At 45.0% G+C, this 27,002-nt stretch overlaps 3 protein-coding genes across 9 annotated transcripts; 2 read left to right on the top strand and 1 right to left on the bottom strand.

The window, feature by feature from the left end:
• Nucleotides 1-483: 483 nt before the first annotated feature.
• LOC109427519 (AP-3 complex subunit delta) lies at nucleotides 484-26,404 on the bottom strand. The gene is made up of 9 exons (XM_019703073.3): nucleotides 25,318-26,404; nucleotides 5,157-5,426; nucleotides 4,783-4,856; nucleotides 4,484-4,632; nucleotides 3,287-4,422; nucleotides 2,826-2,982; nucleotides 2,608-2,763; nucleotides 2,416-2,545; nucleotides 484-2,174 (listed from the first exon to the last, which is right to left on the bottom strand). The coding sequence occupies exons 1-9, from the start codon at nucleotides 25,777-25,779 to the stop codon at nucleotides 1,571-1,573; spliced, it is 3,138 nt and encodes a 1,045-aa protein (XP_019558618.3). The 5' UTR covers nucleotides 25,780-26,404; the 3' UTR covers nucleotides 484-1,570.
• Nucleotides 12,858-15,088, top strand: LOC115255269 (uncharacterized). Of its 5 annotated transcripts, none has more exons than XM_062844725.1 (3): nucleotides 12,858-14,577; nucleotides 14,637-14,705; nucleotides 14,769-15,088. In XM_062844725.1, exon 1 carries the CDS (start codon nucleotides 13,674-13,676, stop codon nucleotides 14,490-14,492), a length of 819 nt encoding a protein of 272 aa, XP_062700709.1. In that variant the 5' UTR covers nucleotides 12,858-13,673; the 3' UTR covers nucleotides 14,493-14,577; nucleotides 14,637-14,705; nucleotides 14,769-15,088. The 5 variants fall into 5 exon arrangements, with proteins under 5 accessions (XP_062700709.1, XP_062700704.1, XP_062700700.1 ...); XM_062844720.1 differs by having other exon boundaries at nucleotides 12,858-14,705; nucleotides 14,769-14,834; nucleotides 14,897-15,088; XM_062844716.1 differs by having other exon boundaries at nucleotides 14,637-15,088.
• LOC115262724 (uncharacterized) lies at nucleotides 17,983-21,539 on the top strand. Of its 3 annotated transcripts, XM_062844594.1 has the most exons (3): nucleotides 17,983-21,158; nucleotides 21,218-21,286; nucleotides 21,350-21,539. In XM_062844594.1, exon 1 carries the CDS (start codon nucleotides 18,466-18,468, stop codon nucleotides 20,935-20,937), a length of 2,472 nt encoding a protein of 823 aa, XP_062700578.1. In that variant the 5' UTR covers nucleotides 17,983-18,465; the 3' UTR covers nucleotides 20,938-21,158; nucleotides 21,218-21,286; nucleotides 21,350-21,539. The 3 variants fall into 3 exon arrangements, with proteins under 3 accessions (XP_062700578.1, XP_062700577.1, XP_062700576.1); XM_062844593.1 differs by having other exon boundaries at nucleotides 21,218-21,539; XM_062844592.1 differs by having other exon boundaries at nucleotides 17,983-21,286.
• Nucleotides 26,405-27,002: the final 598 nt, after the last annotated feature.

Raw genomic sequence — 27,002 nt, 5'->3', positions numbered from 1 at the left:
AAAATTCCTTCCTGAGACAAACGTGGAGATGCAGCGATTCGCGGTCTTTTTAACAACGTTTGTCTTACTAACATTCCCTTCCATCCTCGATGACCGTAAGGACGTGGCCGGCGCCGTTATTGACCTTATTAAAGTTGAGAGCTCTCGACCTGTTTACATTGAGAATAGTAAGCTAGTCCCAAGCCCTATTCATTGGTTCCTTGTGCAATTTCGATTGCTCTGGTCAATCACGGAGTAGCAACTACGAATTGTGCGGTCATCTATGCTCATGCTCATGCTCATGCTCATGCTCATTTGATGTAATACTAAATACATGAATGAAATGAATGAATAATATGTATTATGGAGAGATAAAACAAAAGAAAACTTTAGTCAACAATCGTCGGAAGGTTTTCAGGGCATCCAGTCACTCCGTTTGTTTCGCGGATTATCTGCCTTCAAGGAATGGTTCTTTCGTCCTATCTCCTTCAAAGCCGAGCCCTATCCACAAATTATTAGATAAATTATATATTTACGGCTTTCTTGCTTCATAATAGTAATAATAATCGTAATAATAATAATAATAGTATATAATGATCATATGCAATGTAATTACTGATTAATTAACAATCATCACCTAGTGTTTTAGTGGATGCCGTATCTTTCCATACTTTTGCTGCTCACAATCAGTGCCTAATAGATTCTGTTCCCCCATCAAAGACACACACGGCAGTGTTGTTGTCTTTGACGGCTATTTTGTTTAAATGTATAATCCTTTTACTTTTTCGCCTTTCTCTCTACTTGATCGGTTTTCATGCTGGCTTTGATTATAACTATCATCTAGTGTTACTACAACTACTTCAGGGCGTAAAATTTCCTCCATCATCTTCCATCAAAAGTATTATTTTTCATATATTCTACACTGTATCTAGTTATACACAATATTATAGCGTTCTCCGGTTCGAATGCGGATTTGTTCTATCTCCATAAAACGAGCACAAAGCACACTCATGCTGTACGCACCGACGCCTGCTCGCGCTTGAAAAACTTGCTAAAAATGTCTGTTATTCTTTTCCACTTGCTTGTTCATATTCCTAGACTGGGTTTCCGTTTTCACTGATAAAATTCGATTTTGTTCCTTTTGCTTCATCTGGGGGTACGACCGACGGTAACGGTTGGATTTGAAGTCTGTTGGCTCTCGCGTAATCTATCAATCTCGCGCACTTTCGAATTGCATGCAAGCACCTGCTTGCAAGCAATCGATCCAAGTGCAAGTCGCCACTAGGTGTCGCTACTGTATGTGGTGATAACGGTCACGTGTATGTCCGTTGCACGATTTTTAACTATTGCATTTTGACGTAGGTATATTCTAGTTTAGGTTAGGCTTAAAAAACCGGGAGTTGAGTACTTTCGAGAGTGTTGTTTCCTACCTATGGATGTGTACGGCATATAGAGTTATCTACTTACTGGGAGGCGATTAGGAAAATATATGTCAGCAAAGACGAGCGCGAAGAGAAAGGCTTTTTTCTGCAATTAGGAAAGTATGCGTTTACACGCTTCGGTAGTGCACCGCGACCGTTGTCAGGATCTATTAAATGACCTCCTTGCTGGGAGTGGAGATACCGAGGGCTTCCTCATAGCCGCTCATTTCTCCTTTCGATTCTTTCTTTGATTTCTTGGACTTTTTGTGAACCTTTTTCGCATCTGTCGGTTCTGCCTGATCATGCTGATCACTGTTTGGATGATGCGAGTGGTGCTTCTTTTTGTGGGACTTCTTTTTCGCTGTCGAAGCACCGTCTGCTTCCGGTTCCAGAAGGTTCACCGGGCGACTTTCGGCAACGGTTTGCGATCCGCTGGAAGAATGTGAGGAAGTTTTACTTACCCGTTGCTTGGTGTGTTCGTCACCTTCCCGGTCTTCGTCTTCCTTGCGATGTGACCGCCGCTCTCGATGATGATCCTTGTCCTTGCTCTTCTTCCTGTCCTTTTTGTGGTGATGGCGATGTGAGGCCGAGGGTTTATCACCCTCTTCCGACTCCACAACACCACCTGATGGATTGAGATTGCGTTTTGATTTGGAGGTGATGGACGGAGGCACCTCCGACGGTCGGGATATGAGCAAATTGGGATTGCCATTGTTGTTGCTGGTCGAGGCGGTTTTACGGGAACCACGTGACTCACGTTCGTTGTCAAGCGATCTGTTTTGAGGAGATATAGAAAGACATGATTGTACAATCTATCATTCATCATAGGATGTTCAATCACGGTGTTCATCTTTATCTTCATGAATACAAACCGAACTGAGCTTAGCTTAGAACATACATACATATAACATAAAGTGGATTTTCTAGTAGACTGTGTACAGAAAATCGACTAATTGGAACGACATCACCCAAACAAAAAAGAATAGGTATAGCTACAACAGAAAATCAAACTTACACTTCCAGATCGATGTCCAACGCCCGATGCGGATCATCCGGGTCTTCGGTCGCCTTGTCCTCTGTATCGGACAAAATTGCACCTTCCGGCAGTTCTACCACTGTGTTTACTACGTGCAGAGGTTTGGGATCTGTGAAAACCCATTGCAGTTAGAGTAAGCATCAATCGAAATCAATGAAACCTAAATCTTACCATCACTATCGGAATCACTCTCCGAATAGTGCTGCTTGCTTCCCTTCTTATGCCGCTTGGACTTCTTACTGCTGACCTTTTTGCTACTACGCCCACTGGATTTGCCCGACTTTTGCTGTTCCAGCAGATACTTGTCGGATCGCTTGGTTGTGGTGGCTGAAAAATAGTGAAACATTGAAAAGGATTCACCTGATGTCGCATCGACGCTAGGGTCTTACAATGTATCTGAAGAGGCACCTCCAGGGCAATCTCCGCAATCGGGATGTCGTCGTAGTTATCCACCGCGTTCTGGTAATCGCTTCCCGTGTCCCTCTTTTTGGCCGACTTGAGATAGTTGGGATTGTTGGTTTGCTCCATGATGCGCGCTTCTCGCATCTGAAAGCGACGGACGAATCAATGCAATTTAGCAAATTCTTCATATACCATACACTATATGGTTGAACCATTTGGTGAATGCTTGTAACTGTGGAAGAAGATTTGCTCTTTCGAGCAACTAGAATGACAATTGCATTAATATTTCGATGTTTCGGCGCTTAAACTTTTAAAGAAGGCACAACATACGCCGAAACGTCGATTAGAAACAAATGGTTTAACCATAAGCTGAATGGTAAATTTATTATTTTTGTTTTGGATACGAAACAATCGTAAGTTACTGTTATGAGAACCCCTCGCATCTTACCCGTTCCAGTTCCTCCTGTGTATGTTCCTTCCTGTAGTGCTTGTGTTCCCCGTTCGCTTCCCGATCGTCACTGTTTCCGACGGCGAACAGCGCGAACTTCTCCTCGTCACTGGATTCGCTGTTCGTCTCCGGTGGTTCGTTGATCCACTCGTCCAGATCCAAACCCTCCGGCAATTGGACCTTCCGCTGCGCTTTCGGTGCCACCGGATTTAAATCTCCAACGAACAGCTCCCGGATCTCCCGTATCATCTCTGCGACTTCCGCCGGAATTGCTGGCTTGCCCAACACTTCCGCTTCGTCCACCGAGGTTGCAATGTCCGTCAGGATGTCCGTACTGGTTCCACCAAGTCGCGTTTTCAACATCTGCACCATCATGAAGGCCGAGCTGGCTCGTTCCTGCACTTCGATGTCCGCGGAACTCTGATACACCGGGAGACCTTCCAGCAGGAGGTCACAATACTTCCGGATGTCCGACAGATTGTCCTCCTCCAGACAGTCGTGCACCAGGTTGGCAAACAGCTTGGTCGCGTTCTGAACGTACACGGCCTGGATGTGACCCGGCACTTGTCGAGCCTGTAGAAGCGTACTCAACGTCTGTTCCGGATTGTCCAGGTGGCTTCCGAACTCGCCGACAATCCAGGCCGCGGCGTACAGCACCTCATGCATGGTACTGTTCTGCGCAGACACCGGATAGCTCGACAACAGACTGGACATTTCATTTACGGCGAAACTTCGCACCGCTTGAACCCGAATTGCCACGTCCAGCAGCTGGGTAGCGATGACCTTACCATGCTTGGATCCAGACTCCAACTGGATCAACTCTACCATAACCGTCAGATACCACTCGAAGTTGGTCACGTACTGGTACGAACCCTGCGAGCAGATCTCGATCACCTTGAACAGCAGTTCGTCCCTGTAGGCGGAACCCTCGGCCCGTTCCATGTGACCCAGTAGACGCCGCACAATCTCCATGAGGTTCTTCTTGGAGACCATACCGTAGAGCAGGTCCAGTGCCCTCAGCCGGATGGATTCGTCCTTGTCGTCCAGACAGGCCAGGATCAGATCCTTGTGGGTTTGAACACTCTTCGGATGGGTCTTTAGGATCTTGGACATCGCCAAGAGGCCAAGATATTTCACTAAATAGAAGACAGCGTTAGAAGTTACAGAAGGCTACACACTTGAACATCAAGAACTTACAATTCTGATCGGAATCTTCGATAAGGATGCGCAGCTTCTGTACGCACAACTGGATGGAAGCGCTGTGATTGGGCATACCGCTGCTGATGCTGATCAACACGGCGATCACCGTGTTGATGCATTCGTACAGCAAACTCATGGCGGAGGTGCTGCAGAGGGATAAGGTGCCATAGGGATTTGGATTTAGGGACGAAACGAAAATATTAAGATTAGAATTTTTGTTGGATCGAGAGCTGTTATTCTACCATACGCTGGATAGGAATAGACCCTTAACTACTAACGAAGGTGAAACAACTTGCCTATGGATCAAATTGGTCAACGGTTCAATTAGCTTTTTGCCTAATCGAGGTTCTAGCGGAGTTAAAGCACCAAACTGTAAAAGGGAAAGAAAGTTTACTTTTGTAGATAAAGAAAGGGAGGAAACAACCATAAATGTTCTGGAGAAAAGGAAACAAAAAACGGGATAATCATTTAAGAACCTGGAAATCAACTCAATCAACGGGTGGGTCAGTTTCTTCCCGAGGGCCGGTTCGATAGCCGTCAGGCGGCCAAACTGTTGCCCCCCAAACGTTATCGATGTTCAACGTGTTTAGACAAATTAAAACATGAGTAAGACACATGTCTCTGATTAGATAACAGAAAAACATAAGACCCGGGTCCCCTCGTCACTTACCAGTTTGATGATTTTGATCAGCATCCAATTGTTGGTGGAGGTGGTCATCAGTTTGAAGAAAATCGGTGCCAGCGAGAGGTAATTCTTCGGATTCTTGCGGGCCAGCTCGCAGATGACGTTGACGGCGGCGGACTGCACGCCCGGATCGGGATCCTCGAGTTTTTCTTTTAGCTTGGGGAAAGCCGGCCGCAGCGCTTCCGGATACCGGAGGAACACCTTGTACATCATGAGGACGGCCTTCATGCGCAGGTACGGCCGGGTGGAGCTCATCTGGAGGTTTTAGAGAAGTAGAGGTTGATTTTAGTGGCTGCTCGTGAAAACTAAGTAAGATACCAGGGTTCAATAATGCGGAGTGCTTGGAAAACGAACGGTTTTGCCGTTCTTAAGAAACACAACTTCGTGCCACGAGCTGAACATGGGTTTGGCGAGAAATGAACATAAGTAAACATTTTCAATAAGAGGAGAGAATGTTGTAAATAACAAAGATGAATATAAAAAAATCTCTGATGAGACTTGAACTCACGACTCCGTACTCGATAGACCAGCGCTTTTACATACTAAGCCACAGAACAGGTCAGGATTTTGCAGAATAGAAAGCTAAACTTATTCAGAGACCACACCTTGTGCCAGAGAATGTTCACCTTATTTACAGTTGGAATTTTCTTTTGATTCAGATGCTTAGCTGCAAAACGTTCCTACGAACTACAAAGCGAAATGAATGCGAATCTTGGGGCGAATTGGTTTTATAGTACTGAAACTTACTTAGGCGGCGAGAAGTATGTGTTGCCGATATTTAGTCCTGTACCTAAAGCTAAGTTTCCTGCTGCCAAGTAGAGCGCTCAAGTAAAATTCCTCCTTTTTCCGTAAGTAATTTTGACATTTGTTCAACTGACAGCATTTTAACGAAACGATGCTGTAAGGATGTGATAAAAAGAGCACCTGGTTGTTTACGATTCGGATTTGGAGAAATTTCGTTCGTTTTCTCAGGAAATGTTAAAGAAATTGAAATGTACTTTTTTGCGCGCGTGTGGGGAAAATGATTCAATTTATAACTTTTGGGTGGGCTTCTGGGAAAAATCCAGATAGTGAAATTCCAGCGGAGTTGTAAAGCGTTCCAAGGAAAATACCGATTAGGCACATTGCGCTGGGTTTCTAGGGAAACTTTTAATGGTATTATATGGTTAGAAACTAATTATAAATTCTGTGGACTACGGTGGGAGGAATTCTGCTGGGACTCTGACGGTTACTCTATGGAGTTCTTGAAGAAATACTAGAAAATTAATGAAGGTCCACGAAGGATTCTTTGTGATAAATCTTCTGGCATTCCGTACGAAGGTTTTTCTTTGGGATATCGCAGAAAATTTTCTTGAAATTCAACCAGGTGTTCCACCGGAAAACCTACCAGGAGTTCGCCGGGGATTCTCATAAAATGTCTCTGATATTTTTATTAGAAGTTCTACAAAAAAATCCCTGCATGAGTTCCTTCTAATGTTTTTTTCCAGGATTTAATAGCATGGGATCTTTTAGGAGTTCTTTCAGGGTTTTCTCCAGAGGTGTTTGCTAAGATTTTACCAGGAGTTTTTTCGAACTATCCTCCAAAAATTTCAACCGGGATTTCTCTTCTTCCTGGATTCCTCCAGAAGCACCTTCTAGGTCCCCTCTAGGTGTAACTTTATAGGTTCCTCTCATAGTTTCTTCTGGTATTTCTCCAGGTTTTTTTTTAAGATTACACCAGGAGTGGCATCAGGGAGATTTCTCCAATAACTGCTCTAAAGATTCCTCCGGAGTTTCCCCCAGGAATTCCTCCAAAGATTCCTCCAGGAATTCCTCTAAAGATTTCTCAAGAAATTCTTCTAAAGATTTCTCAAGAAATTCCTTCGGGATTCTTGCAGCATTTTTTCGGAGATTCCTCCAAGAATTCATTCGAAGATTTCTCCAGGAATTCCTTCGGAGATTCCTCCCGGAATTCCTTCGGAGATTCCTCCCGGAATTCCTTCGGAGATTCCTCTCGGAGTTATTTCGAAGATTCCTCCAAGAATTCTCAAGAGGAATTTTTGGAGGAATCTCCTGAGGAATTATTGGAGAAATCTCAGAAGGCATTTCTGGAGATTTGCTACAGAAGATCCTCTGGTGATTGCTCCAGAAATTCCCTCGGGAATTTCTCCGGGAAATTCCTCCAGGAATCCCTCCGGGGATTCCCGAGGAAAACCTGCAGGAATTCTGAAAGAATTGCACGGGAATTTCGGAGGAACTTCTGGAAAATTTCCCGAAGAATTATGGGGAAATTATTGGTGAACTTCTGGTGGAATCCCTAGAGGAATTCCCTGGGTACTCATTGGGAGATCCAGGGGAATTTCTGCGAGAATTTCCGCGGAGCTTCTACAAGAATCCACGAGAAACTCCTGCAGGAATTCTCAAAAATCCACATGACGAATTCCTGATGAACTCCTGGAAGAATTTCCGGCGAACTCCTGAAGGATTTAACTCCCGGAAGTTTTATCGGGGATTTCCTGGAGGAATCACCTGAGAATTTTTGTATGATGTCCTGGGAAATCCCTGGACCAATTTTCGGAACACTCCTTGAGGAATTCTCGGGGAACTCCCTGGGGGAATTGCCGGGGAACTCCTGGAGGAATTCTTGATAATCTCCTGGAGGATGAACTGGAGAACTTCTGGATGAATTACTGCAGATGAACTCCTGAGGGACATTCTAGAGGAATTATCAGGGAACTCCTGAAAGATCTCTTAGGAATTTTCAAGAACTAGCCTGCTTGTTCCTGGAATTAAGAGTTATTATCTTGAGGAACTCAAAAAAAAACATCTTTCTAAAACTTCCAGAGTCCGGATCTTTCTTTGAAATCGTCAGTTTCTCTTGTTTCTTCTTTGAAAAACTTTAGGAGCTTCGCCGAATTACTAGTTTTTTTCAAATAGTATTACCTGCTTCCTACAGAACCTCGGTCAACACCCGGACTCCTATAGAATCATATTTTACTCTTATGAGTTTTGGAATTTCCTTCCGTAGGGTAAAAACACTAGACTTCGCCCCCCTAAAATTCTGCACTAATCTTCGCCATTTCATGCATAAAAAATGGAATTTGTATGAAGGGGGCGAAGACTAGAGCAGTGGCGAAGTCTAGTGCTTTTACCCTATTACTTTTCTTTATATCTCATAAATTGACTAGGTAGTTTGTTCTTAAAGTCTTTGGATTTCTACTGCACTAATTTGCTCTCTATAACCCCATTATCGTCTCCAAGATCGTCCCACAATTACCACCGTAGCCTCCGCTTTTAGAAAACCTCTGATTTCTTTCGATAGAGCAAGACAAAGCAAGAGCAATGCTGCAGATTGTTTCATAATTCGCTTCTTCCAAGAAACAAACATATTCACCGAACTGATGTTGTTTTGAATTTAACCGCGCTCATTGCGTTATCCTACAGCGGCAGAGTTGCGGATTTTTTTATTTTTTTTTTTTTTTATCCAAACTGTTTATTTATTTTGGCTCAATTGTTTAAATTAAAACTCAACGGAGCCGACAACTGGGTGAATAATTAAATTTAAGTATTCTACATACAATCATTCAAAATGTATCAATAAAAAACTCTTCTTATGCATTTTTTCTTCGGTCGTGGCACTGAGCCGGAACCTTGGCTGGAACTGGAGCCACCGCCCGAAGCTGCAAATTGAGCTCGCCGCTGAGCCGCCTGAGGATTCACTATTGCTTCCTGTACAATGTTAGACGTTCCATCCGATGTGTTACCATTTGTCTTCCGATGCATATCATTTGTAGGCATTGTCTCTTCTCTGTCATTGATTTCGCAAACATCCAGCTGTAACTGATCCGCATCTCCTTTTTCATCTTCCTCCTCCTCCAAAACTTCGATGATTTCGTCCGGCAATGTTTCTTCTAAATCATTTTCCACTTGTGCGACGGCGTTCCCAGACACAATTCCAGCATACGAAATTTTCTTCTGCTTCCTTCCAATTTTCTCCTGCAATTTCCGCTGAGGGCAGGCGTCCTTCCTGTGTCCCTCCGCTTGGCAGAAAAAACAAGTGTCCATTAATCCATCGTAGTACACTCTCCCTTCCCGGTCGGCGACATCAATCGTCGATGGAATATTTGTTTCGACTTCCATATGCACGCCTCGCACTCCAGTAAAAATGTGCCCAAGACCCGAATCCGGTGGAAATTTTTCGCGGATTACACGATGCACTTTTCCAAACGCTCCAAGAATCACCGACAAACTTTCATCAGCCAATTCCGGAGGCAGATCAAATATGCGGACGTATCGCACATTGGCACCCGCTATCGACATTTGTACCTCAATAGACTTTCCATTGGAATAAACAAATTGCCGTGGCTCCGCGTTCCTCCGCATTGATTCCTCCATGGCATCTCGGGATGTAAATTTCATAAAAAGCGAACGGTCATGAGCCGTTTTATAGATAGTTTCTATAAGCATCACGTCCGTGTCTAGCCGTTTCATAAAATTCGCGACTTCCATCCAAGACGGCCGTGGACTGCCCGCCGGAAATCGGAACTGAACGGTATTAATAAACAGTTCGCTCATATTGCTACGATGGCTTGATGCTGTTTCTGCTACACAGAATGCACAACCAGAAAACAATAAGGTGATCGATCGACAAAAGAAAGCAAGCGCGCGTGATTCGATTCGACTGTATCGAAGCAAAAAAAGACTACCTGACCGAGTAGAACAATCCGTCTGCATCCGACGACAGCAGCGTCCAAACTGCGGATTTTTTTTTTTTTTAGTACATACCGCAATGCTTTCGCATTCCGTGGCCATTCCGTTGCCGGCCCCATTTTTTTTCGTTTCCCGCTTCAAATTGATTGTTTCTTGAGTTCTTTCCTTATTTAACCCTGTGTACTTGAAGCCTAAGGCCCCTGTGTACTAACAGCTTAATGCACGCTGATGTCTTTGGTGCGAAAGAAGAAACAAAAAGAAAGACAAATGTCACTTTTACTCACGGAATAATACATCGACATATTATTCCGTACGGAAAATTAACAACATGACTGACAGCATCGCATGACAGTGCCATCTGTTGCCAAATCTTTCTGGCTGCGAATTACTTATCAACTGCGAACGCTCAAGTAATTTTGGTTGCAAAAGTTTTACGTGACCATTACTTGTCCTATCCTTTTACACAGTACTTACCAGGTGGAAACTAGCCATAAACCTAAACCGACTAATACCTATTACGAAAAAATAATGGAGCAGTACAAATGCATATTAAAATATAGTATATATATAAAAATGCAGTGGCATACGTGGGACCGCGCATAACTTGCGAACGGAAGGCCCGATTTTGATCGTCTTAGTTTTGTTCTGTTAGTTTTCACCCAAGGAAGGTTTATGAGGCAAAAAAACATGGAAAAATTGAGAATTTTTGAAAATCGATTTTCCATACATTTTGACCGGGTACTTGGTATTGGGTAGAAACATGAAAACGCAGTAGGCAAGACAAAGTTTGCCGGGTACAGCATATAGTATATAGAGATAAGTGACATTTCAACACACGAACACTAGCGCGAATTTTTCCTCACACAAAAATGCACTCTAATTCAAAGGCTATTCAAATTGTATATGAAAATATTACCCAATCAAATTGGGTAAAACGGCTAAATAATTATAAAACTAACGTCCGGGGTAAGAGTGCAAATATTTTCCTCGCAGTTTCACAACTACATCTATAAAAAAGGCACGCATACATTTGAACGTGATTACCTCTATTGTAGTGGAACATTACAAATGCGTAATAAAATTTGGACATCACAATTGGACGTATTCAACACAGAACATACAGGGGATACTCAAAATAACTGGGACAGGTAAAATATTTACTTTTCAAAAAATGTTCAACTCGCTGTAACTTTTCGAAAAGGGCATCAAATATTCTCAATTTTTTACTGTAAGTTCACCAACTAGTTGTGTATTAGCGGTGAAAATTTGGAAAAGATCGGGCTATTGTACACAAAGTTATAAAGGTTCTAAAAAAAGGTATAATTAATCAATAGTCAACTTTGAGCTGTTATAGGGTCTGGGACCATTTGGGCAGGAGCACCTATTTTGGGCACTTGCTGGCATAACTTACTCAATTTTGAACCGATTGACTTAATTATTGAAACACGATCAGGAAGGCGCGGTATCTAGCTATGTTCAAAAATTCAAGTCAATCGGTTTGAAATAGACTGAGTTATAGCAGCAAGTGCCCAAAATAGGTGCTCCTGCCCAAATGGTCCCAGACCCTATCTCCGGATTCAATGAACCGAATACAATGAAATTTTGATCATTTATGACTTATACAATAAGCTATTAAAAACTTTTGACTAAACTTAAAATTCGTTACACGAAAGAAAATTATAACGATTAGACTATTTTTCTAATATAACACCAATTTATCCAAAACTTCATCATCGTTTCAAAATTCGAGATAGTAATTATAGTTCATTTAAATTCCCTCTAATTGACTTGAATATATTTATGTTTCAGAGGAAAGCTACCAAATAGCCGGCAGTAAATTGAAAAAGTAATGGAATGGATATAAAAAATAGATAAATTGTAATCGCTATAACTTTTTTTCTTATTAATAATTTCAAATTAAGTCAACTGTTTTTCAAAGTTCATTATATTAGTCATAAATGATCAAAATTTCATTGCATTCGGTTCATTGAATCCGGAGATATAACAGCTCAAAGTTGGCTATCGGATAAGTATACCTTTTTCTAGAATCTTTGTAACTTCGTGTAGAATGGCCCGATCTTTCCCAAAATTGGACCACTGATACACAACTAGTTGATGAACTTCCACTAAAATTTTGAGAATATTTGATGCCCTCTTCGAAAAGTTACAGCAAGTTGAACATTTCTTGAAAAGTGAAAATTTTACTTGTCTTAGTTATTTTGAGTATCCCCTGTATATTTTGCCCTGTTATCCTAGAGGATAACAATACTCGATGACAGGATGACGAGGTTTCATTAATGTTGTTGGGTGGGAGTTTTAAATTTAGTTTATTCTTTTGGTATACAGTATCGGACAATAAAAATGCACCAAAGCCGTTTTCCCATACAAACTAGTCAACTTTGGATTGCCATATCTCAGTAATGTCTCAACCGATTGTTTCCATTTTTCTGTGACGAACTACAAAACATTTCAATTTTCAAAAACTATTGAAAAAGTTCAGTGATAACTATTGATACAAAACTTACAGATAGGTTGAATTTTGACAATAAAAATGCACCAAGACAAAAAATTGTGTAGCCCCAAATGCTGAAGTCAGATAGCTGTGGTGTCTTCAGCAAATTTATTGGTCATCACACAAGAGACATATTTGCCGAAGACACCATAGTGATTTGACTTCAGCATTTTTGGCTACATAATTTTTTGTCTTGATGCATTTTTATTGTCAAAATTCAACCTATTTATAACTTTTGTATCAATAGTTATCACTGAACTTTTTCAATAGTTTTTGAAAATTGAAATGTTTTGTAGTTCGTCACAAAAAAATGAAAACAATCGGTTGAGACATAACTGAGATATGGCAATCCAAAGTTGACTAGTTTGTATGGGAATACGGCTTTGGTGCATTTTTATTGTCCGATACTGTATCTACTTAAAGATTATTTTACGAGTTTTATTCTCAGCCTATACCCGTTCCAAGAACAGGTCAAACATGGCGCCTCTGGGTAGTCATTCTGTATCTTCAAGTTGAGCAATAAACACCATTAATTAGTAATCATTTGGCGACGAGGAATAATCACGAATTGATCGCTTTGGAGGAAGAGCTGCAGTTCCAAGATCCAAGATGGAAGAACTTTACCAACAGATCCTGTGGCAGAACCAGCAGATGGCGGAGCAAAACGCTCGTTTGGTCCTGATGATGGAACGCTTCGGCTTTCAAGAAAGCGGTCCCATTCGGTCAGCGGGCAACCCGGAATTCATACTAGAATCTCTGGCATCCAACATCAAGGAATTCATGTACGATCCCGAGAACGGCCTGGTTTTCGAACGCTGGTACAGGAAATACGAAGACCTCTTCCTCAAGCACGGAGCAAACTTGGACGATGCGACTAAAGGTCGGTTGCTGTTACGAAGCCTCAACGTAACGGTCCATGACAAATACGTCAACTTTGTCCTTCCGAAGCACCCTCGAGACTTTTCGGAGAAACAGTGAAGAAGTTGACAGAGCTGTTCAGTACCCGAATCTCTTTGTTCAGCAAGCGGTACAAGTGCTTCCAGATTACCAAGAACGAAGCGGACGACTTTCTAACGTATGCTGGAACGGTGAACTGGTACTGCGAAGACTTCGAGCTCAACAACATTACGGCGGATCAATTCAAAAGCCTGATCTTCACATGTGGACTACGATCATCAAAGGACGCTGACATCCGGACGAGGCTCTTGTCTAAGCTAGAGGCCAACACAGACGGTGAATGCACCCTGGAGTCACTCATTTCCGAGTGCCAACGCCTACAGAACCTCAATCACGATACGGCCATGGTGGAACAGAGGAAACCGGTAAGCTCAATCTGTGCAGTCAAGCAGACCAAGCCCCGACCGTTTCCAACCGGTTCTAAGGAGAAGATGAAAACGAAATCCGATGGTCCGAAAACTCCCTGTTGGCAATGCGGCGAAATGCATTACGTCCGGGACTGCACCTACACGAAGCATGTTTGCCGAGACTGCAAGGAAACCGGCCACAAGGAAGGTTACTGTGGTTGCTACACATCCACGGCGACGACGTCCAAGAAGAAGAAACCCGTCAACGGCATTTTCTGCGTCAACCAGGTGAGCTGCACATCAAGGCGGAAGTTCCTGACTGTGGACATCAACGGGTCACAAGCTACTCTTCAGATGAACACTGCGTCGGACATTATCATCATTTTGCAGAAGGTGTGGAGGAAGAACCTGGGATCGCCATCACTCACAACCACAACACGGACTGCCAAAACAGCATCGGGAAATCAACTCCATCTTCTCGGTGAACTCCAATGCTCAGTCACGGTCGGAGGAGTCACCAAAAATGCAACTTTCCATGTAACCAAAAACGGCATCAACCTGTTCGGATTGGATTGGATCAAGCTATTCGAACTGTGGGATACACCGCTGTCTTCAATTTGTAATCAAGTCCAAGCCACTTCAGATCACATCAATCAAGTTGTTCGGACCACCGGGGCTGAACGGTACGGTATAGATTCTCCGACGTTTGATTGTATTATAGAAGAAAGGAGATACGTCAATCTACATGACAATGGTAGCTTAGAAGATATGAAAAGACTGAAATCGTGCTGGTGCAAATGCAGATGTGATTTATGATTGCGAAATTTGATACTGAATTATTGCGGAGGTTTAGTGAATTGGTGGCACTTATTTGTAATTTGCTGATACTAAGTAGAGTGCAGTGAGTAGAAAATGTATGAAGATTTATTATGCGATGTTTCACGAATTTATATTATCCAGATTAGGCATTACGACAAACGTTCATTGGGCGGTACAACCAGACACCCTTTTTCATTGTTTCCTTAAGTTGTAAGTTTCTCCTTAACATTAATTATTGAACTATTCTAATATGCTAATATGCAACACCCACAGTGGGATCTTTGATAGATATCGTTTCGAGCTCGTATAGTGGGATCGTCTGCAGAAGGAAAAACCAATGTAAGATACTTGATACATAACCTAGAACATGCTAGAACACTAAATATATATACATTTTTTAGCTTTGAGCGAATCACCCTAAACCGCTTCAGGGAAGTTTTTTCTACCTACACACGAGTCCGAACAATCTCAAAGATTGCTTTCGGTAGCACACGATGGCCCATAAACAACCAATGAACGACAGCTACTGCTTATGCGAATTATGTCAACAATCACCCTCCGCCGATCGCGGTATGGTGGCATGCGACGAATGTGGAAAGGGAACGTTCAAAAATTACGTCCAACATTTTGGGGGGAGGGGGGGTCTAAGAAAGTGTGGCAGTTCGTGTATTAGGTATAGGAAAATAGCGTGACAGAGGGGGGAGGGGGGATCTAGAAATCCCGAAAAACGATGGACGTAATAAATGAATCTTCCCAAAGTGGTTCCACTACATGTGCGCCAACGTCGACGAGTCGATAAAGGACCACCCTTGGTGCTGTGAGAGATGTTTGCTAGTTAGATCTCGCCGGCATCGCAGCGGTGGAAGTTCCACGTCATCGAAACGCCGATTCCGAGTACTGGAACTCAAACGTCTGGATGAGGAGTTCGCTTTGCAACAAGAATACATGCGGAAGCGGTATGAGGTGATGGCTTCGTGTTTTGAGGACGATGAAGAGGATAGTGAGGCCGATAGTTCGGTGAACAGCAGCGTAAGTAGGACGAGGAAGTGGATCAAGAGTCAGCGAGAGGCCGAGGGGAATTTTGGTCCCGGTAAGGCCTATAGTTTGCCTTCGATCCCGCATGAAGGTCCTAGTAATGTTGTAGTCACGGCGCGTCCTACACATTCACACCTTTCGGTCGCCCGGAATCGAGATTGCCAGCTCGGAAGAATGTTGTTGCGGCAGGAATCCCACTCGAAGGAAGTCTGCCGTGTTATTTACCATCTATTGCTGATGCTGTGGGATCCGTGTCGAGCCCACACGGGCTGGGGCGGAGTCAACCACCAAGTCAAGTATCATATCGAGGAGGATCGTCGAGTCTGCCGGCCCTGCAGCATATAGTCCCGGTGGATTTGATGCAGCGAGGTCATCCCGGCATCCAAAATGCCAATCTACAAGCGCCGATGATGAATCAATCACTAGCCCCAAGAGATGAACGATCCAATCGATTGGTCGGACTAACAAGTGGTCCGAGTGCAGCTCAGATTTCGGCGAGACAAGTGTGGCCTAAACGATTGCCGGCATTTTCTGGAGCGGCGGAGGAATGGCCCATCTTTATTAGTTCGTATGAGAGCTCAAACGCCGCATGCGGATTTTCAGAGGTGGAAAACCTCATCAGGCTGCAGGAGAGCCTAAAGGGTCCGGCGCTGGAGATGGTCCGCAGCAGGCTGGTGCTACCGGCAAACGTACCGAAGGTTGTCGAAACTTTGCGTCGTGTCTACGGGAAACCAGAAATGCTCATACGTTCGCTGATCTCAAAGGTACGGATGATGGATCCGCCAAAATCTGATCGACTGGATACCATCATAAAATTTGGGATTGCCGTACAACAATTATGCGATTGGAGGAGATGGTGGAGAAGCTGCCTGCCAGTTTCAAGTTGGAGTGGGTACGCTTCAAGAAGAACGAAGATCAAGTTTCTATCCGTACCTTCGGCGACTTCATGGAGAAGCTGGTAGACGAAGCTAGTGAGGTGACACTTCTAAATGCGTCGCTTGAACCCGCGGTGAAACCGGATAGGAAATCGTCAACGAAACCGAAAGGGTTCGTACATACGCACAGTGATGCGGGACCGGGTGTTACAACTAAAGCTGAAGCTGTTAAGGTGGGCGATGACAAGCCGTGCGCGACCTGCTCTAAAACCGGACACCGCGCGCGGAATTGTGAGGAGTTCAAACGGCTGGCACCGAATGAGCGTCTGCGACTGGTAAGAGATCGACAGCTGTGCGCCGTGTGTCTGTATAGTCACGGAAGCATGCGTTGTCGCAACAAGATGCTGTGCAACGTTCACGGTTGTAATGCAAAACACCATGCCCTACTACACCAGCCTGAGAAACCGGAAGAATTAAATTGCATGGTGCATCAGCGAATCAACAAATCCTCTGTTGTTTTTCGCGTCGTACCAGTTACCCTAATTAACGGGGCGAATGAATTTGCAACCTTTGCCTTCTTGGACGAGGGTTCGTCTAAGACGCTATTGGAGAGCAGGGTAGCGAAGAAGCTGGGACTTAAAGGGCCAGTCAGGCCACTGGATCTGAAGTGGACTTCGGGCGTTACCAGGACTGAAAAGGCATCAATGAGCGTACGCCTGACGGTTTCAGGGAAAGGATCACCCACGCGATATTTGCTGGAAGATGTGCACACCGTAGAACGATTGAATTTGCCCAAACAGAGCGTGAACTTCACCGACTTGATAGCGAAGTTCGAACATCTCCAAGAACTGTTTGTCGAGGATCAAGTGAACGCTGAACCTACTATCTTGATCGGCTCAGACAATATCGACTTGATGGCTCCGATGGAATCGCGAATTGGGAGAACAGGAGAACCAGTCGGTCTGCGCTGCAAACTTGGATGGACAGCTAGTGGACCTGTAATCTCCAGTAGCTCAGAAGGATACTGCGGCGTGCACCAATGCGATATTTCGATGGACCAATCGTTGAAGAACTACTTCACCATGGAAGAGGCGGGGATTGCTTGCCCATATCGCGTGGAATCCGAGGAAGATCGCAGAGCGCGAGAAATATTAGAGGCAACTACGAAGCGTGTCGGAAATCGGTTCGAAACCGGTCTTTTGTGGCGAACCGACAAAGTTCAGATGCCGGACAGTTACTCCATGGTTTACCGGCGTATGCAACAATTGGAGCAACGTTTCCGGAAAAATCCGGACCTACAAGTCAAGGTCACCGAAGCGATTGAAGGATTCGTTGAAAAAGGATATGCTCACAAAGCGTTACCTGAAGAACTTCGTAGCATCAAACAGGGACAAGAGTGGTACTTGCCCTTAAACGTAGTGGTCAACCAGAAGAAACCAGGGAAGATTCGGCTAACCTTGGATGCCGCTGCCAAGGCTGGCGGAACTTGTCTTAATGATATGCTGCTCAAGGGCCCAGATATGCTCGTCTCTCTGGTGGATATCATCAACTACTTCAGAGGGCGACGAATCGGGTTCGGAGGTGACGTGAAGGAAATGTTTCTGCAGATCCGAATGCGTCAACCAGATACCCGTTTTCAAAAGTTTCTTTTCCGACAAGACACTTCTAGAGATCCCGATGTGTACATCATGAATGTTGTCATATTCGGTGCGAAGTGCTCGCCGTGCAACGCTCACTTCACGAAGGACGCTAATGCACGGGAACATACTGGTCAGTTTCCAGCCGCAGCCGATGCCATCATCAAACGACACTATGTCGATGATTATTTCGATAGTGCAGACAGCGAAGACGAAGCGATTCAGCGAGTGCGTGAAGTACGAGAAGTTCACTCGCTTGGGGGGTTCGAGATCCGTAATTGGGTGAGTAATTCACCCAAAGTACTCACAGCGCTGGGAGAGGAAAGTAGGTCCACTAAGGCACTTTGTTACGACAAATCGACGGAATCTGCGTGAGTGCTAGGATTGCTTTGGGAGCCCAAGGAAGACGTGTTCATCTTCACTATGGGGCTGAAAGAAAAGTTGACTCCATACCTTGTGGACGAAATTCGACCGACCAAACGCATCATTCTGCAGTGCGTCATGAGCTTCTACGACCCTGTAGGATTCCTCTCTCCTTTACTGGTGCATGGCAAGATCATCATCCAAGAGACCTGGAGAAGCGGGACGGAGTGTGACGAACCGGTAACGGATGAAATCTTTGAAAGGTGGTTAAGCTGGACGAGAGTTCTTCCAAACATCGAGACGGTGAAAGTTCAACGTTGTTTCTTCGGGGACGAATTCATCAAGAACATATCTTCTCTTCAGCTACACATCTTCTGCGACGCCGGAGATGATGCCTACGGTTGCGTCGCATATCTACGGTATCAAGTAGCGGAAAATGTCCGCTGTTCTCTGGTGGGTTCCAAAGCTAAGGTTGCCCCTCTGAAGCTGACTTCAACGCCTCGACTAGAACTGCAAGCAGCGGTAATCGGGGCAAGGATGATGAATACGTTGCTGGTAACCTTACCGGTTCCGATTCAGGAGCAATATCTGTGGGTCGACTCGACAACGGTTCTCTCGTGGATTCGATCAGACAACCGGAAGTACAAACCGTACGTAGCGCATCGAATTGCAGAAATACTAAACACAACGGAGGTCAACACCTGGAGATACGTTCCATCCAAGCAGAATGTGGCAGACGATATGACGAAGTGGGGGCCGGGAACAACATTGGAACCGGAAGGCAGATGGTTTAACGGACCGTCTTTTCTTCACCAACCGATGGATTTGTGGCCGGAGCAACCTCAGATTAAGTCGACGGTGGCCGAGGAGCTCAGAGCATGTTATTTGTTCCATCATATTACTATCACGCAGCCTATCATTGACGTGACTCGCATTTCAAAATGGAAGATTCTTCTGAGGACGGTGGCTGTGGTGTTCCGCTTTATTTCGAACTGCAGGCGTAGGCGTGCTGGTCTACCAATCGAAGCTTTGAAAACCGCTGAGGGTAGGAAATCGTCTGTGCCAGCTGTGCTGGTGGAAATACAACAGGAAGAGTTGGCGAAAGCGGAACGTTTGCTGTGGCGGATGGCGCAGGCCGACGCGTTCCCGGACGAAGTTAAGATTTTGAAGAGGAACAGGGAACTTCCATTTGATCAGTGGGTGTGTATTGAAAGGTCGAGCAAGCTGTGCAAAACTTCGCCATTTTTGGATGATGAGGACGTTATTCGAATGGAAGGCAGAACAGCTCCAGCGGTATTCGCAGCGATTAGTACAAGATTCCCGGTCATACTGCCGAGAAATCACATCATTACAACGAAGCTCTTGGAGGACTTCCACATTAGGTATGCACATGGCTCAAAGGAAACGGTGGTGAACGAAGTGCGGCAAGGGTATTTCATTCCGAAACTACGGACAGCAGTTGGCAAGGTCATCAATAACTGCTTGAAGTGCCGACTACGTAAATCCAAACCCATTTTGCCTCGGATGGCCCCACTACCCATTCAGAGGATGCAACCATTCGTGCGAGCTTTCAGTTACGTAGGTCTCGACTACTTCGGGCCAATCGATGTTACCGTGGGAAGACGCAAGGAAAAACGCTACGTTGCACTTTTCACGTGCCTGGTCGTGCGAGCTGTGCACTGTGAAGTGGCGTACAACCTGAGTACAGAGTCCTGTAAGCACGCCATAAGGCGGTTCATCAGTCGACGCGGGTCCCCCGTCGAATTTTTTTCGGACAATGGTACGAATTTCCAGGGGGCTAGTCGAGAATTACGAGAGAAGTTGGAGAGGATTGATCGGGATTGCGCAAACACTTTTACTGGTACGAATACGAAGTGGACCTTCAACCCACCATCTGCTCCACACATGGGCGGAGTATGGGAGCGGATGGTGCGGTCCGTTAAGGAAGCGATGACGGCTTTGAGCGATGGACGTAGGATGACCGACGAGATATTAGTCACGACCTTGGCTGAAGCAGAATTTTTAGTCAACGCGCGTCCGTTGACTTATTCGGGAACAGAGGACGCCGAATTGGACATGATTACCCCGAACCATTTCCTGCTCGGGTCTTCTTCAGGACATCATCATCATTTTCAAGCTCCAATCTCCGTAGCAGAAGAACTGCGGAGCAGCTACAAGCGGTCCATGGCGCTAGCGAATGAATTCTGGACGAGATGGTGTAAAGAATATCTACCAACATTGAATCAGCGAAGCAAGTGGAACGTAGATGGCAGGTCGGTGAAGGTGGGTGACTTGGTGTTCGTCATGGATGACGGAAAAGGTGCTGCAGGTGTTCGTGGCATAGTTGAGGAAGTTTTCAGTGGCGTCGATGGACGTATACGACAAGCTGTAGTTAGAACGAACGGAGGAACTTTTAGACGACCAGTTGCGAAGTTAGCGATTCTTGAGGTAGGCGATAAACCTGGGAATACTTCCTGTAGGCAGCAAGACCAGGGTTTATGGGCTGGGGAGTGTTCGGACCACCGGGGCTGAACGGTACGGTATAGATTCTCCGACGTTTGATTGTATTATAGAAGAAAGGAGATACGTCAATCTACATGACAATGGTAGCTTAGAAGATATGAAAAGACTGAAATCGTGCTGGTGCAAATGCAGATGTGATTTATGATTGCGAAATTTGATACTGAATTATTGCGGAGGTTTAGTGAATTGGTGGCACTTATTTGTAATTTGCTGATACTAAGTAGAGTGCAGTGAGTAGAAAATGTATGAAGATTTATTATGCGATGTTTCACGAATTTATATTATCCAGATTAGGCATTACGACAAACGTTCATTGGGCGGTACAACCAGACACCCTTTTTCATTGTTTCCTTAAGTTGTAAGTTTCTCCTTAACATTAATTATTGAACTATTCTAATATGCTAATATGCAACACCCACAGTGGGATCTTTGATAGATATCGTTTCGAGCTCGTATAGTGGGATCGTCTGCAGAAGGAAAAACCAATGTAAGATACTTGATACATAACCTAGAACATGCTAGAACACTAAATATATATACATTTTTTAGCTTTGAGCGAATCACCCTAAACCGCTTCAGGGAAGTTTTTTCTACCTACACACGAGTCCGAACACAAGTCGATCGGTACAAAGCTGCGTATCCAGAAGTCTTCAAGTCCGGCCTTGGACACTGCAAAAAGATAAAAGTACGACTGTATTTCAAGCCCGATGCTAGACCCGTTTTCAAGCCTAAACGACCAGTTCCTTTCACGTCCATGGAGAAGATCGACGCAGAGTTGGACCGTCTCCAATCATTGGAAATAATCGAACCAGTGGATTTTTCACAGTGGGCTGCTCCGATCGTTGTCGTGAAGAAACCTAGAGGAAAAGTTCGAATATGTGCTGACTACTCAACAGGATCGAACGCTGTCTTGAAGCCGAACCACTATCCACTACCAGTTCTTGATGACATTTTTACGAAGCTCGTTGCCGGTATTTTAGCATCATCGACCTCAGCGACGCCTACCTTCAAGTGGAAGTGGACGATGATTCAAAGCAGCTGCTCACAATCAACACTCACCGAGGACTTTTCCGATTCAACCGGCTCGCACCTGGTGTCAAATCTGCTCCCGGGGCCTTCCAGCATTTGATGAATACCATGATCGCTGGTCTCAAAGGAGAGGATTCGTTTCTGGACGACATTTTCATCTACAGTAAAACCGAAAAGGAACATCACCAGATTTTCAACGCACTATTGAAACGACTTCAAGAATATGGTTTCGTTTTGCGCGAACAAAAGTGCAACATTCTTCAGAGTCAAGTGAAGTTTTTGGCACACATCGTAGACGAGAAAGGCCTCCATCCTGACCCAGCCAAAGTGGATGCCATTGTGAAAATCCCAAAGATGGCACAACCCTACGTTAATTCTTTGGTGCAGTAAACTTTTATGCGAAGTTCGTGCCCGAAATGTATCAACTGCGACGCCCGCTTGACGCAATGCTCAAGAAAGACGCAAAATTCGTTTGGAGCAAAGAACGCCAGAAATCGTTCCAGCGTTTCAAAGAGGTACTCCAATCGGATTTGCTCCTGACCCATTATGATTCTTCATTGGATATAATTGTTGCTACCGATGCATCACAATCTGGAATCGGTGCCTGCCTTCTACACAAGCTTCCGGATGGTTCAATCAAAGCCGTGGCACATGCATCTCGATCCTTCACTCCGGTAGAGGCAAACTACGGACAGATAGAGAAGGAAGGACTCGCACTGGTGTTCGCTGTAACAAAATTCCATCGTATGCTGCTAGGTCGCAAATTCACTCTCCAGACGGATCACCAACCACTCCTGCGAATTTTTGTACAAAAGAAGGGAATTCCGGTTCATACGGCCAACCACCTTCAACGTTGGGCTTTGACGCTTTTATGCTTTGATTTTGAAAGCGAGTACGTGTCCACAACTCAATTTGGATATGCCGACGTTCTCTCTCGCCTCATCGACAATTACGTCAAACCAGAGGAAGATTTCATCATCGCATCCATTCAATTAGAAGACGACATCGTAATTCCGCTTCAAGAAGCTATCAGCTCGCTACCGGTGACATTCAAGTCGGTTCGTGATGCTACTCTCAAATGTCCAGTCCTACAGCAAGTGACAAACTTCATCAAGAATCGGTGGCCTTCCAAACTCGACAACATCACCAGCACGGCAGTACAACTCTTTTTCGCTCATCGAGACGCACTATCAGTAGTAAAGGACTGCATCATGATGTCTAACCGTTTGGTCATTCCGGAAAACTACCGTCATCGTATCCTCAAGCAACTCCATAGAGGACATCCAGGAATGGAGAGGATGAAAGCTGTTGCACGCAGCTACGTGTATTGGCCAAGAATCAATGACAACATTGCCGATTTTGTTAGAAGATGTGAATGCTGCTCTATCCATTCGAAAACACCGACGAAAGTTCCTCTGCAATCCTGGCCACTAACCAAATCTCCCTGGGAACGTCTTCACATCGATTTCGCTGGCCCGCTCAACGGTTTGTACTTTCTGGTAGTTGTTGACGCGTTTTCCAAGTGGCCAGAAATTCGCATCGTACGATCCCCGACAACAGCAGCAGTAACCGAGTTCCTGAACGAGCTGTTTTCACATTTTGGAATTCCCAGCGTCATAGTGCAGAAGAAACGGCATTCAACACTTTCGGATATCACCGTATCACCCTAATTTCAATGGTCAGGCGGAACGATTCGTCGATACTCTGAAAAGATCTTTGCACAAAATCAACGAGCGGGAAAACATGTCAGAAACGCTCCAGACATTCCTTCAAGTATACCGGACCACTCCAAGTCGTGTGCTGAACGGCAAGACTCCATCGCAGCTGATGCTTGGTCGAAACATGAGGACAACTCTGGATCTGCTCCATCATGAACAACCACCCCCGGCAATTCGCAATCACCACCAAGAAGAGCAAGGTAAGTAACCAAGAAGAGCAGTTCAACCGAAAGCATGGAGTAACTACACGAGACTTCTATCGAGGTGACATGGTCTACGCCAAGGTTTACAGCAGCAATACCAAGTGGCAGTGGATTCCCGGCGTAATCATTGAAGCTATCGGTCGAGTCAACCATAACGTGCTACTGGACGACTGGCATGGACGAAAGAAGCTGATAAGGTCGCATTCAAACCAACTCAAGCTCCGTTTCAATGAAGCATCGTTCGCAACGGATTCAACCGCCTTGGACATCCTGGTAGACATGTTCGGCCTTCAAACCAGATCACCGGCATCGCAAGTCCAAAGGATTCAACCCGAGCAAGAGATGATTCCAATTCCATCAACCTCCAGTTTTGAACCACAGCCTGAAATGGATGATCAATTACCGGCAGTTTCAAATAAACCAGGACGCACTGAGGACGGTTCCGAGTCAATGATAAAGCATGGTCGAGCCGAACAGCCAGAACTAATCGATGACATCAATGATCCACCGGTCGAAGTCAATTTCGCACCAGCAAGATCAAGCCGCCCTCAAAAAACAATTCGGATGCCTTCCAGATTTGAACCATACCTACTTTGGATATAAGAAGGGAGGAATGTTGGAGACTGTCAAGAAGTCGAAGCAGTCATTGATTTTTGTTAATTGTTGATCTTAGTAACACACACCTTTGCTCACACCTACCTACCAACACTAAAAGTAAGGTCCCGCGCTGGGTAGCCACACTGTATCTTCAAGTTGAACAATAAACACCATTAATTAGTAATTAGTGAAGTACATCAATATTGTAAGGCAAACACAATGATATGCTATGCCCAGGGAGTCGAGAAAATTTTCCCGACCGGAATCGAGAACCCGCCGTCTCCGGATTGGCGATCCATAGCCTACTAGGCAAACTGGAGACCCCGACGGTCCGCTATGCTATGTTAATATGACTCTTACCTTATTCCACCAAATGGGAATTTAGCACAGTGTCATTCTACTGAAGTGATCAGTGATGAACATCTCTACCAAAGCAGGGAAGATAATACCTCAACCGAGCTGTATAAGCGCAGGACAGATGCTGCCGTCGCCAACAGATTTGAAAATATTGAAGGAATTTATTACCCAACCCACCATTGCCACTTTGAGTACATGTTTTCTGAAGTCCATGCAATGCGTTCAGAATTTTTCCTCAATACTTGTCTCGCTGAATTTTCATCAACAGCAGATGAGTCTGGGAAATGCTTTTCCATCAGTACTTCCAAAGTTTTTAAAAGACTTTCTGTAAATGGGCCTTTATCTTTTCCCCCGTTGCCTAGGCCATTTCAGTGTCATTAGAATGAACTGGTTTGGCTATTTCTGCAGTATATGAAACTGACAGGCATTTAAACGGTACCGTGCTATCAACCCTGTAATCAATATCCTAACAGTTTTGTACTCACCAGTGTCATGATGTCATTCGCCAAATCCCTGGAGAGATCCCCCGATATGAAACAGCTCAACCCAGACAGCGCCACCCCGGCATCATACTGGTTGGTCGAACTCAGATCCTTCCGCACCATGTTGGTGGTCAGCATGAGCAGTTCGCTGTCCGGATGGAAGCACTGGCTGGCGGCCAAATACCCAATCCGCTTGCACGTAAACCGGTTCGAGCTCATCACCTCGATGATGTTGAACCCGGCCCAGGATATATCGTAACCGCACATCTGCAGGTAGGTCAGCTTGGCCACGGCGTTCGCTTTGACGTTCACGTTATCCTGCCGAAGTTCCTGCTTGATCTCCTCCATGCACTGGGCGATGTACTTCGCTTCATTGTCCTTGTTGTTCCGGATCCCCCGGACCAAGTCGGTCAGGTTCTTGTCGAACATCCGCTCGAAGTTGCCCTTCACCTTCTTGAGGGCCATTCTGCTGGTAGCTTCCTCGTTCCGGGACCAACAGCTGCTGCTGGCGGGGGTCGACGGTGCTGCAAGCTGCGTAGGAGTTGTCGCCCCCCTTCACTATTCACCTGATTAGTACGCGATGTTGGTCGTCGCTTCGCTTATTCTTCTTCGCTTTCTTTCGCACCCGCGTTCGCGTTCCAAGAATGACTCAAGAGAGTGAAAGACGAGCGCGCCCTAGCCAGTAGCAGCTAGCTTAACTTTCGCCACATCTACCACACTAGCACCACCCCAACACCGTGCCAGCAAGGAACGAGGACCAGGACAACGAACGAGGAGCTGCGCCGCGGGGCAACAGTGAAAGAAGATAACACAACACTCTGCACTCGACTCGAAGCACTCTACTGCTGGGACTTTTCGAACCTCCCCCCCCTTTCTTGCGGACGATCAGCACGACGTCATCCTTTCGCGTTTGGTTAATATCGCGCGGACGGCCCTACCGAAGGCACGGTACTACAATTTCCGAAATTTCCACACTGCACTCGCGAATAAATTCGATTTTCTTCGCGATTTCGATCGCGACGATGCACTTTTTCTTTCGCGTTTGGCTGCTGGTTCGCTCGCTCGATGAAAAGCTGATGTGTCAAAAGCGGACGGCGGCGTCGCGACGCTCGTCAGCTGAATGACAGCTGTTTCGTCGAGTTTTGATCGGCGGATGCGAAAGGTAAACAATCGATGAAGTTTCGGATGCGAGGGGTAACTCGTGAGATTTTTGATGGCAACGCTGCGCAGTTTTGGCGCGAAACGGTGATGACGGTGTCGGAGGCGCGAGTAAAAATCAGCGTTTGTGAAAAAAATTCAAATTTTTGAACGGTAAGGGTGAATATGATTTGAAATATGTAAAATTTTCTTCGGATTAAGTTTGTGATTATTAGCAAGCTATTGAGATAAAATTAGGTTTGAAAGAAACAGTGTGTGAATGCATTAATACCACCACGAAGTGATTCCAGAGAACTTCCTGAATCGATAAGGTAAGTGACGATAAAAATGGTCGGGGTCTATCGTAAAACAATAATTTCTTAAAATAAACTATAATTGTTTTCGTTAGATTTGTTATTTATTGCTGAAGCAATTGAAGCAACATATTACCGCGAAAATCCTTGAATAGAAACATCTGGCAGTTCTTTATTTGAACTCAGAAACTCTCAAAGCCCCTGAAAGTGTTCCTTAAGAACCTTCAACAGAACTCC

This window comes from Aedes albopictus, chromosome 1, assembly GCF_035046485.1.
Source record: "Aedes albopictus strain Foshan chromosome 1, AalbF5, whole genome shotgun sequence".
Lineage (NCBI taxonomy): Eukaryota > Metazoa > Arthropoda > Insecta > Diptera > Culicidae > Aedes > Aedes albopictus.
The sequence above is the reverse complement of the archived record's forward strand: the minus strand, read 5'-3'. Positions and strand labels throughout refer to the sequence as shown.